The 17,791-nt window shown below is 35.1% G+C and overlaps 1 protein-coding gene and 1 long non-coding RNA gene across 3 annotated transcripts in view; both read right to left on the bottom strand.

Moving 5' to 3' along the window:
- Positions 1-930: 930 nt before the first annotated feature.
- Positions 931-2,725, bottom strand: LOC140696421 (uncharacterized). Its single transcript, XR_012072725.1, has 2 exons — positions 2,553-2,725; positions 931-1,722 (listed from the first exon to the last, which is right to left on the bottom strand). It is a non-coding gene; the product is annotated as an uncharacterized lncRNA (long non-coding RNA).
- Positions 2,726-14,027: 11,302 nt separating this feature from the next.
- Positions 14,028-17,791, bottom strand: part of DNAJC10 (DnaJ heat shock protein family (Hsp40) member C10) — a 206,237-nt gene continuing 202,473 nt past the window's right edge. For both annotated transcript variants that reach the window (XM_072961264.1, XM_015244378.3), the window contains 3 exons: positions 17,208-17,327; positions 15,269-15,373; positions 14,028-14,153 (listed from right to left, as the gene is read on the bottom strand). In XM_072961264.1, the coding sequence (XP_072817365.1) occupies positions 14,142-14,153; positions 15,269-15,373; positions 17,208-17,327 (237 nt within the window). In that variant the 3' untranslated portion in view covers positions 14,028-14,141. The remainder of the gene's footprint in view (positions 14,154-15,268; positions 15,374-17,207; positions 17,328-17,791) is intronic.

The following is a 17,791-nucleotide window of genomic DNA, read 5'->3' as shown; positions in this document are numbered from 1 at the left end:
TACCAGGTACCAAGTAAGCTCAAGCTATTTCATTTCCCAATTTCTAGAGCCTCAGGAAGCAGAGACTCCCCAAACTAGTGGGTGATGTGCCCCTCCTTGGATCATCCTCTCTGGTGTTCATGTGAAAAGTGGGGCCACAGCTGACTGGGATGTAGTACTGCAGCTGCAGGGAACACTGAGGGGCTAGGCTAAGCCTGTGCCTAGGTCAATCTGTCCTTAGCTGACCTCAGCAAATTATTTTTTAATGAATGAGAGATTTTTTTTGAGGTAATTTTGTTTCAAATTTAACTTCACCAAGTACCACTCCAGTTTAATTTTTGTATTGCAAGAGGAGACAGGTGATCATTATCAAATTACCATTATAACTAATTCCTTCAGACTTCTGAACCACTGGTCTCTGTTGCAGACCCCTTTATCCCCACTACTTCCATTGGAGCTTTCATCTCCAGATTTGAGCACTTTCTCTTCACAGTCTTTAAAAATAATTATTCATAGACTGGTAAAATCTGCAAACAGTATTATAGCAAAAATGTTGGTGCTTCAATCCTTCCCAATTTTCTTCTCTCAAACCAGGGGAATTTCCTTCTTGAAAGTTACTAGACTTATGAGGGCTGAATTTGTACCTCCAACTTGGGGTGCTATGGCTTACTTAAGGTTTCTGGGCCCAATGAGTGTATGTGCATGTATACCTCACGGCCGGGGCATGCAAAGAATCTTCAGAGTTGCTCCTAGGTTTCTGTGAGAACTAAATTCAGGTAACATCAGAAAGAATGATGGGCTTTACTCAGTAACACAGGGCAAGGGTTAGGAAAACTGTGCACTCTGAAGAGGAAAGCAGGACATCAGAAGCCAAGGGAAAGTCTGTGCTCTGACTTAGAGAATGAGGGTGCGGGATGCATATATTCCAGTACACAGAATCCAGTGAACCCATTTTACAGATTAATTACACAACTATTTACTGTTTCTCTATAGTGCTTTTGGTGTACCATAAATGTTTCTTAGACAAGTAACATTCACAAGTGTTCAGAATCATCTGGGATAGATGCTGCACAATGCACAAAACTTAGTTTATAGGAAAAAAGTCTAGTTTCTTAAAAACACAAGTTTTTGTATAGAAGCAGTACTGAGAGAATGACACTGAACTGTAGAGCTGCAGAGAGAGAAAGAGGTCAATTGACCCAGAGCAGGAAAGAGATTCAGTTCAGGAAAGAGCCCCCCTGAGGGTAGCAACCACGGATGGGTTTTTAGCTCTTCAAAGCTGTGGTTTCCACCAACGGCAAGGACTGGGTGCTGCCAGCGCAGGGAATGGCCCTTGGGAACAGCAGAGAGGGTCACTTTAGGGAGGTGATAAATCCTGCCCCGTCAGACAGACTCAGTTAAGTCTCCTGGCAGAAGATGGTGAGACTTCTGCGTGTCATTCAGTCTTCAATTTTGTAAGGCTGGTCTGACTAGACAATCTCTAGTCAATTCTTCCTGTTTGAGAATTCAGTCTTACGACCTGAGTGAGGAAACAGGATCCTAATTTTCAAGTATTTGGTTGCTTGGGCCTATTACATAGGCTCTAAATAGTGACATGGCTCTCAGGTTCCAAGCTGGGAGGGAGTAATGAAAGGAAAATGAATTGCACATGCTCTTCCAAAACAGTCCTACTTAGTGCCAACCAATTCCATCTTCATCCTGTAGTAATTTTCCAACCTCTCCTAATTCAGCAAACTGATTTATCTGGCAAAAAGATGATTATAAATCTGTCATTTGGGGCTCTGCATAAAATTTCAGTAATATCTTAGTTATAAGACAATATTTTGCTTTTAAAAAAAATTTAAAAGTTATGGAAATTTTCAAATAGAAAAAATTGAATACTACAATCAACTCTATTTGTCTACTATTCAGCTCCAATATTTAATAAGTTATCCCAATCTTGTTTCATTTAACCACTTCCAGACCCTGGATTTTTACCCCCCATGCTTTTTTTTTTTTTTTTGGCTTTGTTTTCCCCCACATCCTAGTCACTGAATTATTTTTAAGCAAATTGCAGACATTACCATTTCGTAGATACTGTTACCACCGCCGAAAACAGTTCCCCCTCACCAAAGCATACCTGGTTAATATCAAATACCCAGTGTTCTGAATATCCCCAACTGTTCCATAAAATGTTTCTGCAGCCTGTTTGTTCAAATAAAAATCTACACAAACTCCACACATTGCCTTTGGCTGATATGACTAAAAAGCCTCTGTAACATCTCTTAATCTATAGATTACCCTTCCTTCTGTATTTTTTTTTTTGCCATCTTAAACCTGTCATTTGTCCTGCAAAACTTCTCACATTCTTGATTTCTGTTGCCTGCATTTTTTTTTAAAACATGTTATGTCATTTTGTCTACATGACTACCTGACGAAGTAGGTAGAAGAGATAGTTCTACCATGTAGGAAGAGTTGATTAGGGTATAGAGAGATGAAGTAAGCAGTTTGTCCAAACTAGAGTCAGTAAGTAGTTCAGCCAAGACTAGAATCCAGGAAACACATTTCATAGACCAGAGAGCAGCTCTTTTTACCTGAACAGTGAGGCTCTTATTTCATGAATTAGAGCAGTATGAAGACACCAAAAATCCTTTTTACTGAAGTAAAAAATTAAGGTATTAGTACAATTTAATGTGTTATGATTTCTTAAAAGTAATCCATGTACACTTTTCTTTAGTGGGCATTACTGAGCCTCAGTATAAGTACGTATGTTTTCATGTCTACCACAGTATATGTACCTATCTGACTTTCTTAAATTTATTCTTTCATATCATTCACACATGAGTATTTCTTTGTCTTAGTTGCTATACTAGATTATAAACTTTTGGATGCAAAGTACAGTGTTTGTTAGTTTCTTTGCAATTTCTCGTAGTCAAATGTACGTGACTGATAATCAGGATTTTTAGTGTAAAACAAAGGCAAACTAGGCTGTGTGAATTCTCATTCAGTACTGAGGTAGAAACAGCATTTTCTGAGTGGTCTCTGGCTTATTTTTCACTGCCATCTACTGGTGCCTGATGGTATTTCTGATTAAAATCCTTCAGGGAAGTCTGTTGCAGGGACTTACATGGAGAGAAAAAAGCAATTATGAGGTCGAAAAAATTCTTTGAGAAAGTTCCTTTCAAAGGAATAGGTACTTTCTTGATAAGTAAAGTTACCTTACATGTACAATAAAAATTACTAACTCCTGAAAAATTTCCATATCTACTATACTACCTTGTAAGCATTATGAATTACCAATTATAGATCTACTGCTACAACTTTTGAGGCATAAAATGATTATAACCTTTAGCCAACAATTCTCATCACAGTTGACTTACTGGCAAATTAATTTTTAACAAATTTAACAATATAGTACAATACTTCTGGTTGTTAATTAGAATATACATTATACGTTTAATGTGCTAGGTTCTGAAAACCGAGCAGAACGTAAGAAAGCCATGGCTTTGATCCTAAAATAATCATAAATATAGGGGGGAGGAGGTGGAAAAATTTATCATTTAGGTTTTTTCTAAGTTTATGCAAAGTACATCATCAGAATGAATTCTAAAATTTAATCTCTAGTAAAACAGGTATTTCTGCATTCTGAATTTATCATTATAGTTAATACAGATTAAATTAGCTTTCTAAAGTCCTTATGTGGTGATTTAGATTAAGGCCTTTTGATGTATCATATTATTGTATCTTGTGTTCTTTTATTATTTGGGAGAGAATGAATTACTGACGTATTTTGAAAAATCCAAATGCAATCACCTCAGTTTTTATAGAAAATCAAAGGAAATGTTGCTGTTTCAAGCCTGAAAAATTTATTATATAAATACACATATCACTTTTATAAGTCATTAAACAAAATTTTTTCCCTTCTATAACAAAACAGAAAGTAAAAGATACGTAAAATGCAGAACTAAGGAAGGCAAGGTTAGTGACTAGTAGGATAAGTCTAAATTTAAATTTACTCAAAAGTAGACAAAAGATGGTACAGACTTTATCTTACCTTCATAATTGTCATGGTAACTAGAGAAAAGGAAGATAGATGTTTTGTAAACTATTTTTCTTAAATACATTAAAACCACTAAATTGTTTTACTTTCTTGTATTACTTTCAATTGGCAGTGGCTCCTGATATACACACACATATGTATATTACATACATACATGATATGCTTAAGTGTTAGAGCCAAATACTTTACTAATGACCTGCAACAGATAACTTCAGTGCATTTAGGTGGGGCTCGTTGCTGGTTAAATGGCTTCAGAACTATGTTTTTAGTTTGCCAGTTTTACCATTTGGTAATATAGTCGTTAAGAATTTGAGTTTTCTAAGTTTCTGTTTTCATATTTTTAACTATTCATTCTTTTTTAAAATTAAGATATAATTGATATGTACCATGGTATTAGTTTTAGGTGTACAATGATTTGATATGTGTATTATGAAAGAATTACCACAGTAAGTTAACATCCATCAATAAACATAGTTACATTTTTTTCCATGTGATAAGAACTTTTAAGATCTACTTTCTTAACAATACCGTATTGTATATTTGAAAGTTGCTAACTATACTCACCATGCTGTAGATTACATCACCAGGATTTATTTATTTACAACCGGAAGTTTGTACCTTTGACCACCTTCACCTACTTTGCCACTCCTCCACCCCTGACCTTTGGCAACCATCTGTCTGTTCTCTGCATGAGTTCAGTTTCTTTCCCTCTCCCTCCCTTCCTTCCAGATTTTACATATAAGTGAGATCATATAGTATTTCTTTATGTCTGATTTATTTCACTTAGCATAATGCCTTCACAGTTCATCCCGTCAAGTAGGGTGGCACGATTTCCTCCCTTTTTTGTGGCTAAAAAATATTCCATTATATATCTAATATAAATAATGAATACTGCAATGCACATAGGGGTGCAGGTATCTGTTTGAGTTACTGTTTGTTTTCTTTAAATCAATACCCAGAAGTGCAATTACTGGATCATACTGTAGTTCTATTTTTAACTTTTTGAGGAATCTCCATACTATTTTCCATAGATTCCGCACAACCTGTATTTCTACCAACAGTGGACAAGTTCCCTTTTCTCCACGCCCTCACCAGCATTTATTTCTTGTCTTTCTGAAATCACCTCACACCTGTCAGAATAGCTATTATCTTATGATTTTGATTTGCATTTCCCTCATATTATTGATGTTGAGCACCTTTTCATGTGCCTGTTAGTGAACTTTGTATCTTCTTTGGGAAAATGTCTATTCAGACCCTCTGCCCACTTTAAAACAGAACATTTTTTCCCCACTATTGAGTTGTATGAGTTCTTTATATATTTTGGATATTAACCCCTTATCAGATAATATGATTTGTAAATATTTTCAAGCATTCTATAGGCTGCCTTTTCATTTTGTTGATGGTTTCCCTTGCTGTGTGAAAGGTTTTTTGTTTGATGTAGTCCCATTTGTTTATTTTCGCTTTTGTTGCCTTTGCTTTTGGCATTAAATCCAAAAAATCATTACCAAGACAGATATCAAGAAGCTTACCGCCTATGTTTTCTTCCAGTCTTATGGCTTTGGGACTTACATCCAAGTCTTTAACCCATTTTGAGCTGACCTTTGTGTATGGTGTAAGGCAGTGGTCCAGTTTCATTCTTTTGCAGGTGGCTGCCCAGTTTTCTCAACACCACTTATTTAACACACTGTCCTTCCCCCGTTGTCTCCTTTGCTTGTCATAAATTCATTGATCATGTATGCACAGGTGTATTTCTGGGCTCTTGAGTCTGTTTCATTCAACTGTGTCTGTTTTTATGCCAATAACATCCTGTTTTCACTACTATAACTTTGTATTAGTCTTTTTCAAGATTGCTTTGGACTATTTGGGGCCTTTTGTGGTTCTATACAAATTTTAAGATTGTTCTATTTCTATGAAAAATGCCATTGGAATTTTAATAGGTATTGCACTGCATCAACAGATTGCTTTGTATAGTATGAACGTTTTGACGATAATTCTCCCAATCCATGACTATGGAATGTTTTTCCATTTATCTGAGTCTTGTCAATTTCTTTCATCAGTGTCTTAGTTTTCAGCGTACAAGTCTTTTACCTCCTTGGTTAAGTTTATTCCTAGGTATCCTTTTTGATGTGATTGTAAGTGGGATTGTTTTCTTAATTTCTCTGACAGTTTATTAGTGTTAGAAAACGCAACTGATTTTTGTATATTGATTTTGTATCCTGCAACTTTACGAATTTATTAGTTCTAACAGTTTTTGGTAGTTTTCAGGCTTTTCTGTATGTAATGGTCTCTAAGTAGAGACCATTTTACTTCTTCCCTTCTGATTTGGACGTCATTTGTTGCTTTTTCTTGCCTGGTTGCTCTGGCTAGGGCTTCCAGTACTATGCTGAATAAAAGTGGCATTGGTGGGCATCCTTATGTTCTGGTCTTAGACAATTTTCAGCTTTTCACCATTGAGTATGCTCTTAGCTTGTCTATAGCCTTTATTATGTTTAGGTACATTCTTTGGATACCTAATTTCTTGAGTTTTTATTCTGAATAGATGTTGAATTTTGTCAAATGCCTTTTCTGCCTCTATTGAGATGATCATGTGATTTTTATCTTTCATTTAAAAAATGTGATTTGTAAATGATTTGCAGATGTTGAACCAACTTACATTTCTGGAATAAATCCCACTTGATCATGGTGTTTGATCATTTTAGTGTATTGTTGAATGAGGCTTGATAATATTTTGTTGAGAATTTTTGCATCTATGTTTGTTAGGGATATTGGCCTGTAATTTTCCTTTATTATAGTTTCTTTGTCTGTTTTTTGGTATTGGGATAATGCCTGCCTCCCAAAATGAGTCTGGAAAAGTTCCCTCTTCTATTTTTTGGAAGAACTTGAGAAAGACTGGTATCAATTCTTCTATAATAGTGTGGTAGAATTCACCAGTGAAGACACCTGGTCTTGGATTTTTGTTTGGCTGGAAAGTTTTGAATACTCATTCAGTCTCCTTACTAGTAATTGGTCTGTTCGTATTTTCTATTTATGATTCAGACTTGGTAGGTTGTTATGTTTCTAGGAATTATCCCTTCCTGTTTATCCAATTTGTTGGTGTCTAATTGTTCATTTTACTCTCTTATGCTCTTTTGTATTTCTCTGGTGTCAGCTGTAATGTCTCTTCTTTCACTTCTGATTTTATTTGAATCCTCTGTTTCTTGGTGAATCTAGCTAAAGGTTTGTCAATTTCATCTTTTCAACAAACCATCACTTAGTTTCACCGACCTTTTCTGTTGTCTTTTAGTCTCTATTTCTGCTCTGGTATTTACTTCCTTCCTTCTACTACCTTTGGGCTCTGTTAGTCTTGCTTCTCTAGTTCCTTGAGATAGGCTTTTTATTGGTTTGCTTCTTAGAACTGCTTTTGATGTATTCCATAAATTTTGGCATCTCGTATTTCCATTTTCGTCTTAAGTTATTTTTTGATTTCTCCTTTGACCCATTTGCTGTTCAGGAGCATTTTATTTAATCTGCATAGTTGAGAATTTCCCAGTTTTCTTCTTCGAGTTCGAGTTTCATACCATTGTGGTGAGAGAAGATACTTGAATTTTTTTTTTCAAAAAATTCAAAAAATTTTTGGTGGCCTGACATATGATCTATTATGGATAATGTTCAAATGTGCATTTGAGAATAATGTATTTTTCTGCTTTTGGATGAAATGTTCTGTAAATGTCTATTAACTCCATCCTTTACTATTATTGTATGGCTGTCAAATTTTCCTTTTAAACCTGTTAATTCCTCTATATATTTAGGTGCCCCTATGTTGAGTGCATAAATACTTAAAAATGTTCTAGTTTCTTGATGAATTTACTCATTATATGAGGAACTTTATCACTATTATTCCCTTTGTCTTAAAGTCTATCTTGCCTGATGAGTATGGCTATTCCAGCTTTCTTTTGGTTTCCATTTGCATGAAGTATTTTCCTATCCCTTCACTTTGAGTTTACCTGTGTCCTTAAAGCCTAAGTGAGTCTCTTGTTGGTAGCATATAGTTGTTTTTTTTAATCCATTCAGCCATTCTGTTTTGGAGAATTAAATTGATTTATATTTAGATTAATTATAGATAGGTGAGGCTTTACTAATATCATCTCAGTCATTCCCTGGCTATTCTGCAATTCCTTTGTTCTTCTTTCCTGTTGCCTTCCTTTGTGAATTGATGACTATCTGTGGTGATAGTTCTCATCCCTTCATCTTTTGTGAATCTACTATAAGTTTTTGCTTCGTAGTTACTGTGAGATTTACATAGATCATCTTTTAGCTGTAACAGTCTATTTTATGCTATAACAATTTAACTTCAGTCACCTGTAACAACTCCCTTTTAGTTCCCTCTTTTACCTATTTGACGTCACAGTTTACATCTTTCTGTCTTGAATATATATTAAGAAATTCTGTAGTTTTTTTTGCTAAATTATTTTTGCTACTTTTGTCTTTTAACCTTCATACTAGATTTGTGATTAACTCATCAGCATTTGAGTACTCTGAATCCAGCTATATATTTACCTTTTGAAAATTCCCAAATATATGGAGAATAAACTATGCTCTTGAATAGTAAATGGGTCAAGGAAGGGAAAAACAAAACACTTGACACAAATGAAAATGGAAGCCTGTAGCTATAAAATTTTTATTTTCATGTTTTCCTGTTACTAATTAGTGCCATTTCATTCAGCTTAAAGAATTCCCTTTAACATTAACTGTAAGGGCCTATCTAGTGGTATTGAAGTCCTTCGGCTTTTTCTTTTCTGGAAAAAACTCCAGTTCTGAAGAACAACTTTGTCAGGTAGAGCATCTCAGTCGGACGTTTTCTTCCAGCAATTTGAATATACCATGCTACTTCCTTCTGGCCTGCAAAATTTCTGCTGAAAAATCTGCTCACAGTCTTATGGGGGGGTTCCCTTGTATGTAACATTTGTTTTCTTGCTGCTTTTAAGATTCTGCCTTTAACTTCTGCAATTTAATTATACGGTGTCTTAACCTTTAGATTATCATCTTGAGAACGCTGGGTGTCTTTCTTTCCCCAAGTTAGGGAAGCTTACAGCCATTATTTCTTCAAATAAGCTTTCTGCCCCTTTCTCCCTCTTCCCTTTCTAGGACCCCTGTAATGCAAACACTTGCTTCATGGTGTCCTATAAGCTATTTTCACTTTTTAATTATTTTACTTTTTGCTGATCTGATTGGATGAATTTCACTGTCCTGTCTTCGACTTCACTAATCCTTTTTCTACTTCATTTAGTCTACTGTTGACCTATCTATTGAATTTTTCAGTTCAGTTATTGTATTCTTCAGCCCTGTAATTTCTATTTAGTACATTCTTTCTTATATTCCCTATCTCTGTGTTGAAATTCTCCCTTTGTTCATGCATCATTCTCCTGACCTCAGTGACCATCTTAATTACTGTATTTTGAAACCTGATTAGGGAAATCACATCTCCATTTCATCAAGGTCTTTTTTTGGAGGTTTTACCTTGTTCTTTTGTTTGGAACAAAGTCCTATTTCTTCATTTTCCTTGACTCTCTGCGTTGGTTTCTGTGCGTTAGATAAAACCACCTCTCCTAGTCTTGAAAGGATGGTCTTGTGTAGATGAAGCTTATCATTTAACTATGCCCTGGCTCTTGGCTATTTCTCATACCTTTGTGATCTTTCAAGCAAGCTTCTTAGTGCCTCTCAGTAGTGGAGGGTGTACCAGGATCTGACAGTGTCCTAAAGGGGAGGATCTCAGTCAGCACTTAGATGTATGCTGACTGGAAACTACTGTCAGACAGCAGCTTTTAAAGTATGCAAATAGACCTCTTACACTATCTATCTCCCAGTCTTCCCTGTATCTGCTCTCTTTGTACTGAGCCTTGGGGAGATAGTTATAAACTGTTTGCTACTGTCCTATGGGATCCACAAGCACTGCTGGCCAACAGAGCCAGGTGATCAAGAGGTATTCCCTGGGCATCAGCCACAATAACTGGGGTACCAGATGTTTGCACAAGCTTATTTCCTGGAGGTGCTGGTGACCCGGAGTGAGGCAGAGGGAGAGCATAAAGATGGTGCCTGCCAGCCTCCATGGTCTCTGGAGAGTACTACAGTGAGTCTCTAGAAGTGTGTTAAACTAGAAGCCTGCCCTTCCAGCTAAAGCATTTAAAATAAGCAAACAGGCTCATTTCACACAAAGACTGGCATGTTTCAGTATGTTGCCACTGTGCTAGGCCTTGGGGGATTAGCTAGTGAGTCCACACAAGCCTGTAACAGACTGCTTCTCAGGTGGCACTGGCCCCGTGGGCCTCAGGGATGAAAGCTAGGCCAGCTTTCCGAGCTGTGTGTTTTGGGAGCCCATCTCTCAGGCCCAGGCCTTAAAAGTTGGGGCACCAGCTGTGGGGTCCAGAAGTTTTCACCCTTTTGATCCTCAGGGTGAAACTGTTAGGTGTGAGTTCTCTCCTGGTTATGTCACTGTGCCAGGTGAGGTTTAAGGTAAATCGTGTCTGAGCCTCTCCTACTCATTTCAGTGTGGGTTTTTCCCCCTCACTCATGGGAGGAGGCGAGTTCGGGAGCCATCGTGTACTGGAAACTATTCTTTTTATAAAACTGTTTTACCTCAAATAAAATGTTTGGAATATCAGTAGTTAGTTAACATGTAACAATTTTTTTGGTAAACATTAACAAAGACCTTTTGGAATATGATTACCAGTTTTCAGGACAGCAGGCTACTAAGTAATCCACTCAAGTGACAAGGTAATGCAAGCACGTGGTCAAGATATTACATTCCTGGATTTAATACTGCTATGGGCCAGTTTGGCATCAGCCTCCATCCATTATTCTGATTTGTTAACTCTCATAAAATATATCCAACTGCTAACAAGGGAACTGGGCAGCAGTACAGTTGACCCTTGAACAACATGGGGGTTAGGCGTGCCAACCCCCAGCACGGCTGAAAATCCATGTATAACTTTATAGATTGCCCTCTGTATCTGAAATGCTGCATCTGTGGATTCAACCAACCACAGATCATGTAGTACTATAGAACCTATTTATTGAAAAAATTCCACATGTAAGTGAAACTGCACAGTTCAAACCTGTGTTGTTGAAGGGTCAACTGTACAAGAACTTAAGGGCAAATCTAGTATTAAATATACACAGAAATGACTCAAGCCAGTGAACCACTAACATTTTATATATAATCACTTACCCTGGTGGTTGACCTAAATTTTCTTATCACTCTTACTGAAAACAAGATTATTCACCAGAAGAATTTGGGTACATTTAAAGTTTTGGTCTACATGTGAAGTAGTATACTAACCTGAAAGATTATTGCCTTTTTATCTTCAGAATCAATTTTATCCTGCAAGTACTATTACAGAAAATTTAAAATGCATTTTGTTAACTTAAACTTTGTACTATTTCTTATACAGTCATGATGGAATGAATATGTCAAATTTAAAACATTTATCTGAGTTTGATGGCAGACCTAAGGAAAAAGACTATACTACACAAAAATTGTTAAAATGGTTTAAAAATACTACCTTCTCATTAAAAACTTTCTTATACTAATAAGCATCTTTGTAAAAATATATCCCATAGGAAACAACATAGAAATTCTTTTCTGTTAATTATATACTTCAAAGAAAATTCCTGTTTTGAATACTGTCAGAAAACAAAGGAAACATTTAAAGAAAACCTTACAATATTAATAATTATACAATAATCATTTCATTTTATTTTTTATCTTAATCATATGCTTTAAATGAAAAAGATAGGAAAATGTTAAATAAACTCTGACAAACTAGAACAGGCATCATTAATGCCCACAACACAAATTCCAAATGGTTTCACATAGCCACATACTTAAATGGATCTCATTTTCAAATCTAGCTGCCTGACAGAATGCACTCTGGTCAGCTAGAAATGATGCTGTTACCTAAGGCTGGTTGCACACAAAAATGGTGTTGCTAAGAGAAACGGCATGTTTTACCTGGTACACCAGAGGTGCTCTACCGTACTAACTGGCTATTAAAACCTTTAATTCTGCCAGCTGTTTTCAAATACCCAATGACACTGATGTAAGTGCAGAAAACGTCCTGATGTATGTTACTTGTATGATACATATTACTTGATGTGACTCCCAGGTAGCCCTGGCTTTTGAGCTGATTCCACAGGCACATACTTAGGCCCAGTTACAGGATACAAAATATTTACTACTTCATTTACTGCCTAAGATGTTTCTCAGCCAGTAAGTTTGGAATTCTATTTATAGGTAATAGTATAGTATAAGTTTGTTTATGGGTTCTGTGTCAGAACTGTGAATTACAGACACTAAGGAGATGGGGACTATGCCTTGGGTTTACTTTTGTACACTCCTAAGTGTTCAGCACAGTGGTACTCACATAATTGTGTACAAGTTCAGTAAATATTTACTAAAACTTCTTTTAGGCATTCCATTTTGGAATTTTTATAGAAACAAGCCAATTTTGAAAATTCTGGGCTTGGAAAATTTAATAAATGAAAGGCACTTGCCATTACTGATAACTCAAAAAGATGGTGTAAAATTAAGGTCAGAAGTGGTGACATGTGTAAAGTGGAATTCAAGATAAGAAATTAAAAGATAACACTAGATATAATATGGGAGAGAATATGAAGAATAGGGTTAGACTTGCAAATGAAAAAAAAACTGATTAATTTTTGGATAAACTGCAGTTGTAAATTAACCTTTATGAGGAAATTTTGGGGAATGCAGTAAAGTGTTATTAAAAAAACCTCTCCCAATATAATAAAACAATTCAAATAGGTTTTTAGGAAAACTTAAGTTAAAAAAAATTACTGACCTCTTTTGATCAACTGGGATTTTTACTATTCCATATACTCTGGATTACAACTAAATAACTACATGTTACAATCTTTTGTTTAAATGCAAAGAAAAAATTTTGAGTTCTCTGAGTCTGAACAACTAAGAAACTAAAAGATCCCATCCTTATTTATATACTGGATTTTCTTATTAAAATAACCGCAGTTATTATGCTAATATTTATCTGAAAATGGCAGCCTCCAACAATAAATAGTTGGAACAACCACAGTATCATTATAAGCTACAGTGAAACCTGCGAAGTTATTTTTCTACTTGAATGATGAAGATTGTTAAAGAGTGAAAAACCACAACTATGAAGGAAAAAAGGCAAATGTAAATGATAGTCCAGAAGTCAAAAACATAAATCTTTGAAAACTGGTTCAAAAACAAATTACTATCACAGGGAAAACTTTGACAAAAACAACTCACAAAATACATGAACACTGTATCTTTTAAAACATAGAACTCTAAATATTTGATATATTTGGGATACTCTACAGTGTAGTTAATTGCTATAAATATTATCCCCCTCACATATCTAGGGATAGAAATTGATAAGATTTGTTTACTTACTGTCGCAAAATTTTCTCAAATGTGAAAAATTAAAATCAATTCTTCAACCTTTAGAAAGGAAAGAAAAGAAAATGAAGAATCTCTTCACTATAACAAAGCATAAAAATAGGTCGTCTTGTTTACTTTCCCACACTGAGCATGTTTTTTAAATGAAATATTGGTCAGAGAATCAATTTCAGCGAATTTTTAGACGAACAGAACTGAAAATCAAGTTCTTTTTAGGCCAGCCACAAAACTTTAAGTAATCAAGTATACTTTGTATAACTTAGGATGTATAGATCATAGAGCGTGCTCATGTTTGAGCTAGCCAGCCTAAACATCTTTCCAAGGGTCAGTAATCTGTGGCCCATGGGCTAAACGTGGCTTGTAGCCTATTTGTGTATGGCCCTGAGCTAAGAATTGTTTATAACCCTGTAAAAAATGTAAAAACCAAATAAAACAAAAACAAAGAATATGTGACAAAGAACCACATATGGTTTACAAAGCCTAAAATATTTACTATCTGGCCCTTTACAGAAAAGTCTGCAGACCCTTCATTTATACCAATGTTGTACAGAATTCAGGCAGTGCAATTACAAGTCCAAGGTAATGTTCATTTATTCCCATCAAGAATGCAGTTAACATTCTGAAAAGGTGTCTTCTGGTATCATCTGTCAATTTCTTTTTTCAGATTTTTCTTCATTTTCAACATCGTTAAAGTTCATCCTACAATAATAATGTAAAAATGATTGAATTCTTTTCTCTTTCAACATCTAATGTTAAAAGCAGGGTGAAAAATTATAAACTGACCCAGATTTTACCTTTTTAAAAATACTCAATATTCTTATTTACTAGATCACCACATGAAATATACCTTGTCGTCGTAACAGTGGAAAAAGGGTATCTCACAATTCTTACCTGCCCATGGTAGATAATACCAATTACACAGTTTACCACACTTTCAAAGTCATATTTTGGTATGCTTTTTAACTTAATTTCAGTTGTGATATTCTACTTTATGACTAATGTTTCTGATTTTAAATGTTTAACTTGAGATAAGCCACAATTTAAAAAGTAAAACATCTTAAGAAAATGAGAAAAAATATTTCTGTTCATTGAAATGAAGAAAATAAAGCTTCATAACTATCTCTTTCCTATCTTTTAGATTTGGGTATAATCTGATTCTTGAGAGAGCTGTAAAGTTTCCTGTACTGGGGTCTGTAGTTCTAATACGGCTCTATGAAGCCAGATGTCGCTAGCCCTCTTCAGAAGCAGTGCTGTTCTTGTTTCTTTTCACCTTATAGAGAAAGAATCCAAGAAATGTAATATTTGTGTTAAATTCCATTCAGAAAGCACTCTGGCATTCATAAACTCTTTGGTCTGTTTCTAAGTATGTCACAGAATGACACTGATTCAAAAAAAGGAAAAAATGAACAGAGAACAGCCCTCTGAAGAACAGCAGGAAAGAGCTTGCACTGCTTCTTGAGAGATTAATAACCCAAGGAAGGGCCAAGATGAACCAAAAACAAAAGAAAACTTGCTATCCAAAATGTGTTTGAGGCTCCAGTATATTTATTCCTAAGAATTCATGCTTTTACAGTTGAATAAAATTTAAATAATTTATGGCCATAGTTGTTGTTTTTCTGTTACACGGTTTTACTTGTCCAAATTTCTAAACATATCAATGTTTAGTAGCTACATTCTGATTTGCCATATTTTCCAAAGAAGAAATTTTTAACTATCTTTTACTATTTTTTGAAGCATCATTTATGGATACATATAATATATAATAAGAATAAATTTAGATGTTTGCCAAAGTCAGCTCTAGATTTAGTCCTTACCTTATTTCTCTTTCCATGATTTTGGAGATTTTCCAACTTTTCATATATTAAGGTAGTAATCTCTTTCGCATCTCTGGAATCTATTTGCTCTCCCCAAATAGTTCTCTAAAATTAAAAACACTCTTATAACATTTAAGTATCTAGTGAAAACAGGACATTTCCATCTTAGAAACTTGATTACATATTCCTTAAAGTTCCTAGTGTTTAAAACTCGAATTTCCTCAAGGAAATGCTGCTGCAAAAGCAGTTAAACCGTAATTTACCTGAAATAAATACTAACAATACTGTTATGGAAACATGTAAATTAATTCCTTGGTTAATACGCATTGCTAACTCCAGATGCCTCAAAATATCCAAACTGTATAAGAAAAGACGTCTCCAGAGGATTCCAATCATTCCAGTCTAAAATCACTGCTCAAATGCAACAATGGAAAGTAGTGTGTATTTCCTGGTTCTCATCTGTCCACAGCAGGAAGGTGGCTAAAAAAGTAGGAGAGGGGACAGGTCAATACATTCAGGCCTGTTTTTTTTTGGATCTGGAGCTACTTATCTCCTTCTTCCTGGTAGGAACTCCAAACTGTATGTGAGGATTTTGTTTTTGTGTGTGACTGCCTACCTGGTTTGTATTTCTCACTTCAAACATTATTCTACTTTGGCCTTCTTGTCTGTTGGACTTTTGGACGTCACCCCTGTGTTTTCATTTGGATGGGGATATTTTGGGTTCTAATCTTGTCTTCTGGACACATGGTAATCTCATATTCTGAAACAGTTCCCTATATGGCCTGGTTAATTCTATGACTGCTCATTATACAGACACTTAACATCATTCTACCTGAATAAGATTCCTATTTACGTCACCCGTTTTTCAGGTTTCTGGGAACCAGAAAGCTAGGGATTCCAAAGGAATGAAGATTCAGGCTCTGGTATAAAGCTCCTTTACTCTCACTGAGTTTTGTTTACCCCATACTGTTCTTAAGACAGAGGTAGCGTCCTCATAACTCAAAATCCTTCACTGAAAAATCTAGATGTCTGACAAGTCTAGATTTCAGAAATTCATCATCTAATTTCTTTAGCAGTATTTCAAAATATATTATAATAAAAAATATGATATTCCTTCTCAAAGGTATATATTGAAGTATTTGAAATTATTTCAATATTTTACCAGAAAACATGAATACATGGCAAATATTTGTTTATTTTATTACAGTCCTACTGTCAAAATGTCTTATTTTTTACTTAGGAAGATGGTAAAGGTCATGGGTCCCTCCAGTTGGCAATTATACCAGCTGAAAGACATATGCTTTTGTATCAATGACTGTAGAGGTTATCACCTAAATTTTAAGACCTACTGGTAGATGTCTATTTTTTTTTGGACTGGGGGAAAAAAAAAAGCATATTGTCAGTGGCCCAAAAAAGAAATTATGACTAAATCAAGGAACTTGACTAACTTAGACTAACTTTTAGTCTAAACCACTAATAAATATTCAAGATTAATACTCAGGTACTTAGGATATTTTTAAAGTATTACAACAGTATTCTCTTATTATTATTTTTTCTTTCCTGGAAAAACTAAGTTTAAAGTAATATATGTTAATTCTGTAAAAGTAGGAAATACAAAAACTTCACAGAAAATAATTACCTTGAATTCTACCACCCACAGAAACCTACTACTAGTATTTTGGTATGTCTGTTTAATAGTGTCCCTATTCACGAGTATAAAAATTTTAAGGCAATGGAGATAATATCAACAGTAAGACAGAAAAATCTTTTAAAACCACTTGGTGTATACATGAAAAGAAGCTTGTTTCAGTGACATGCAATAAAATAAGGCATGACAAAGGGAAAGAAAGTAGAAAAAAGCATTATTCAGACTAAAAACAAATCTTTTGAGTGTGGTCTGCTAAAGGAAAGGCACACAGAGGAAAAAGCCTATACATACCTTTGCCCTTTCGTACGGATAAAATCTAACAGTTGGATAGGCTCTGATACCAGCTTTCTGGCAGGTTTGGGCATAAGCTTGACAGTCTACTTTTCCAGCTTTCACTTTGCCTTTAATCATCTGAAAAGAGAAAAAGATGCTTTGCCATTTCTTTGGCATATACTATTTTGGCAACCACAAAGCAGTATGATACTAAAAATTTCAAATATTTATAAATCTAAGACACGCATCTCTTCAGCATATATACACATGATCAAAAAAGAATTCCTCGTGTAAATTGTACTGGTTCCTCCAGCTACCACTCTGCTTCTCTTTCTTTGTCCCTTTTTTGAGCAGTTTATTCTTTCATCATTTCCTCATCTGTTCATTATCAACACATTTCAGCTAGCTTCTGTTCTTACAGCTCCCTCCACTGAAACTGCTATAAGTTCCCAATGACTCCTTTTTGGCTAAACTGAATGGACCCATCGGTCTTCTTAATGGGCATCTGACATTGCTGACCACTCCTTTCTTTTTCCCTTCTTGCCACTTACCACTACTGTCTCTTGTCTATCCTACTCCTCTGGCTAGTCTTCCTCATTTCT

Source organism: Vicugna pacos, chromosome 5 (genome assembly GCF_048564905.1).
Source record: "Vicugna pacos chromosome 5, VicPac4, whole genome shotgun sequence".
Lineage (NCBI taxonomy): Eukaryota > Metazoa > Chordata > Mammalia > Artiodactyla > Camelidae > Vicugna > Vicugna pacos.
Note: the sequence above shows the minus strand (reverse complement) of the source record. Positions and strands in the feature narration are given on the sequence as shown.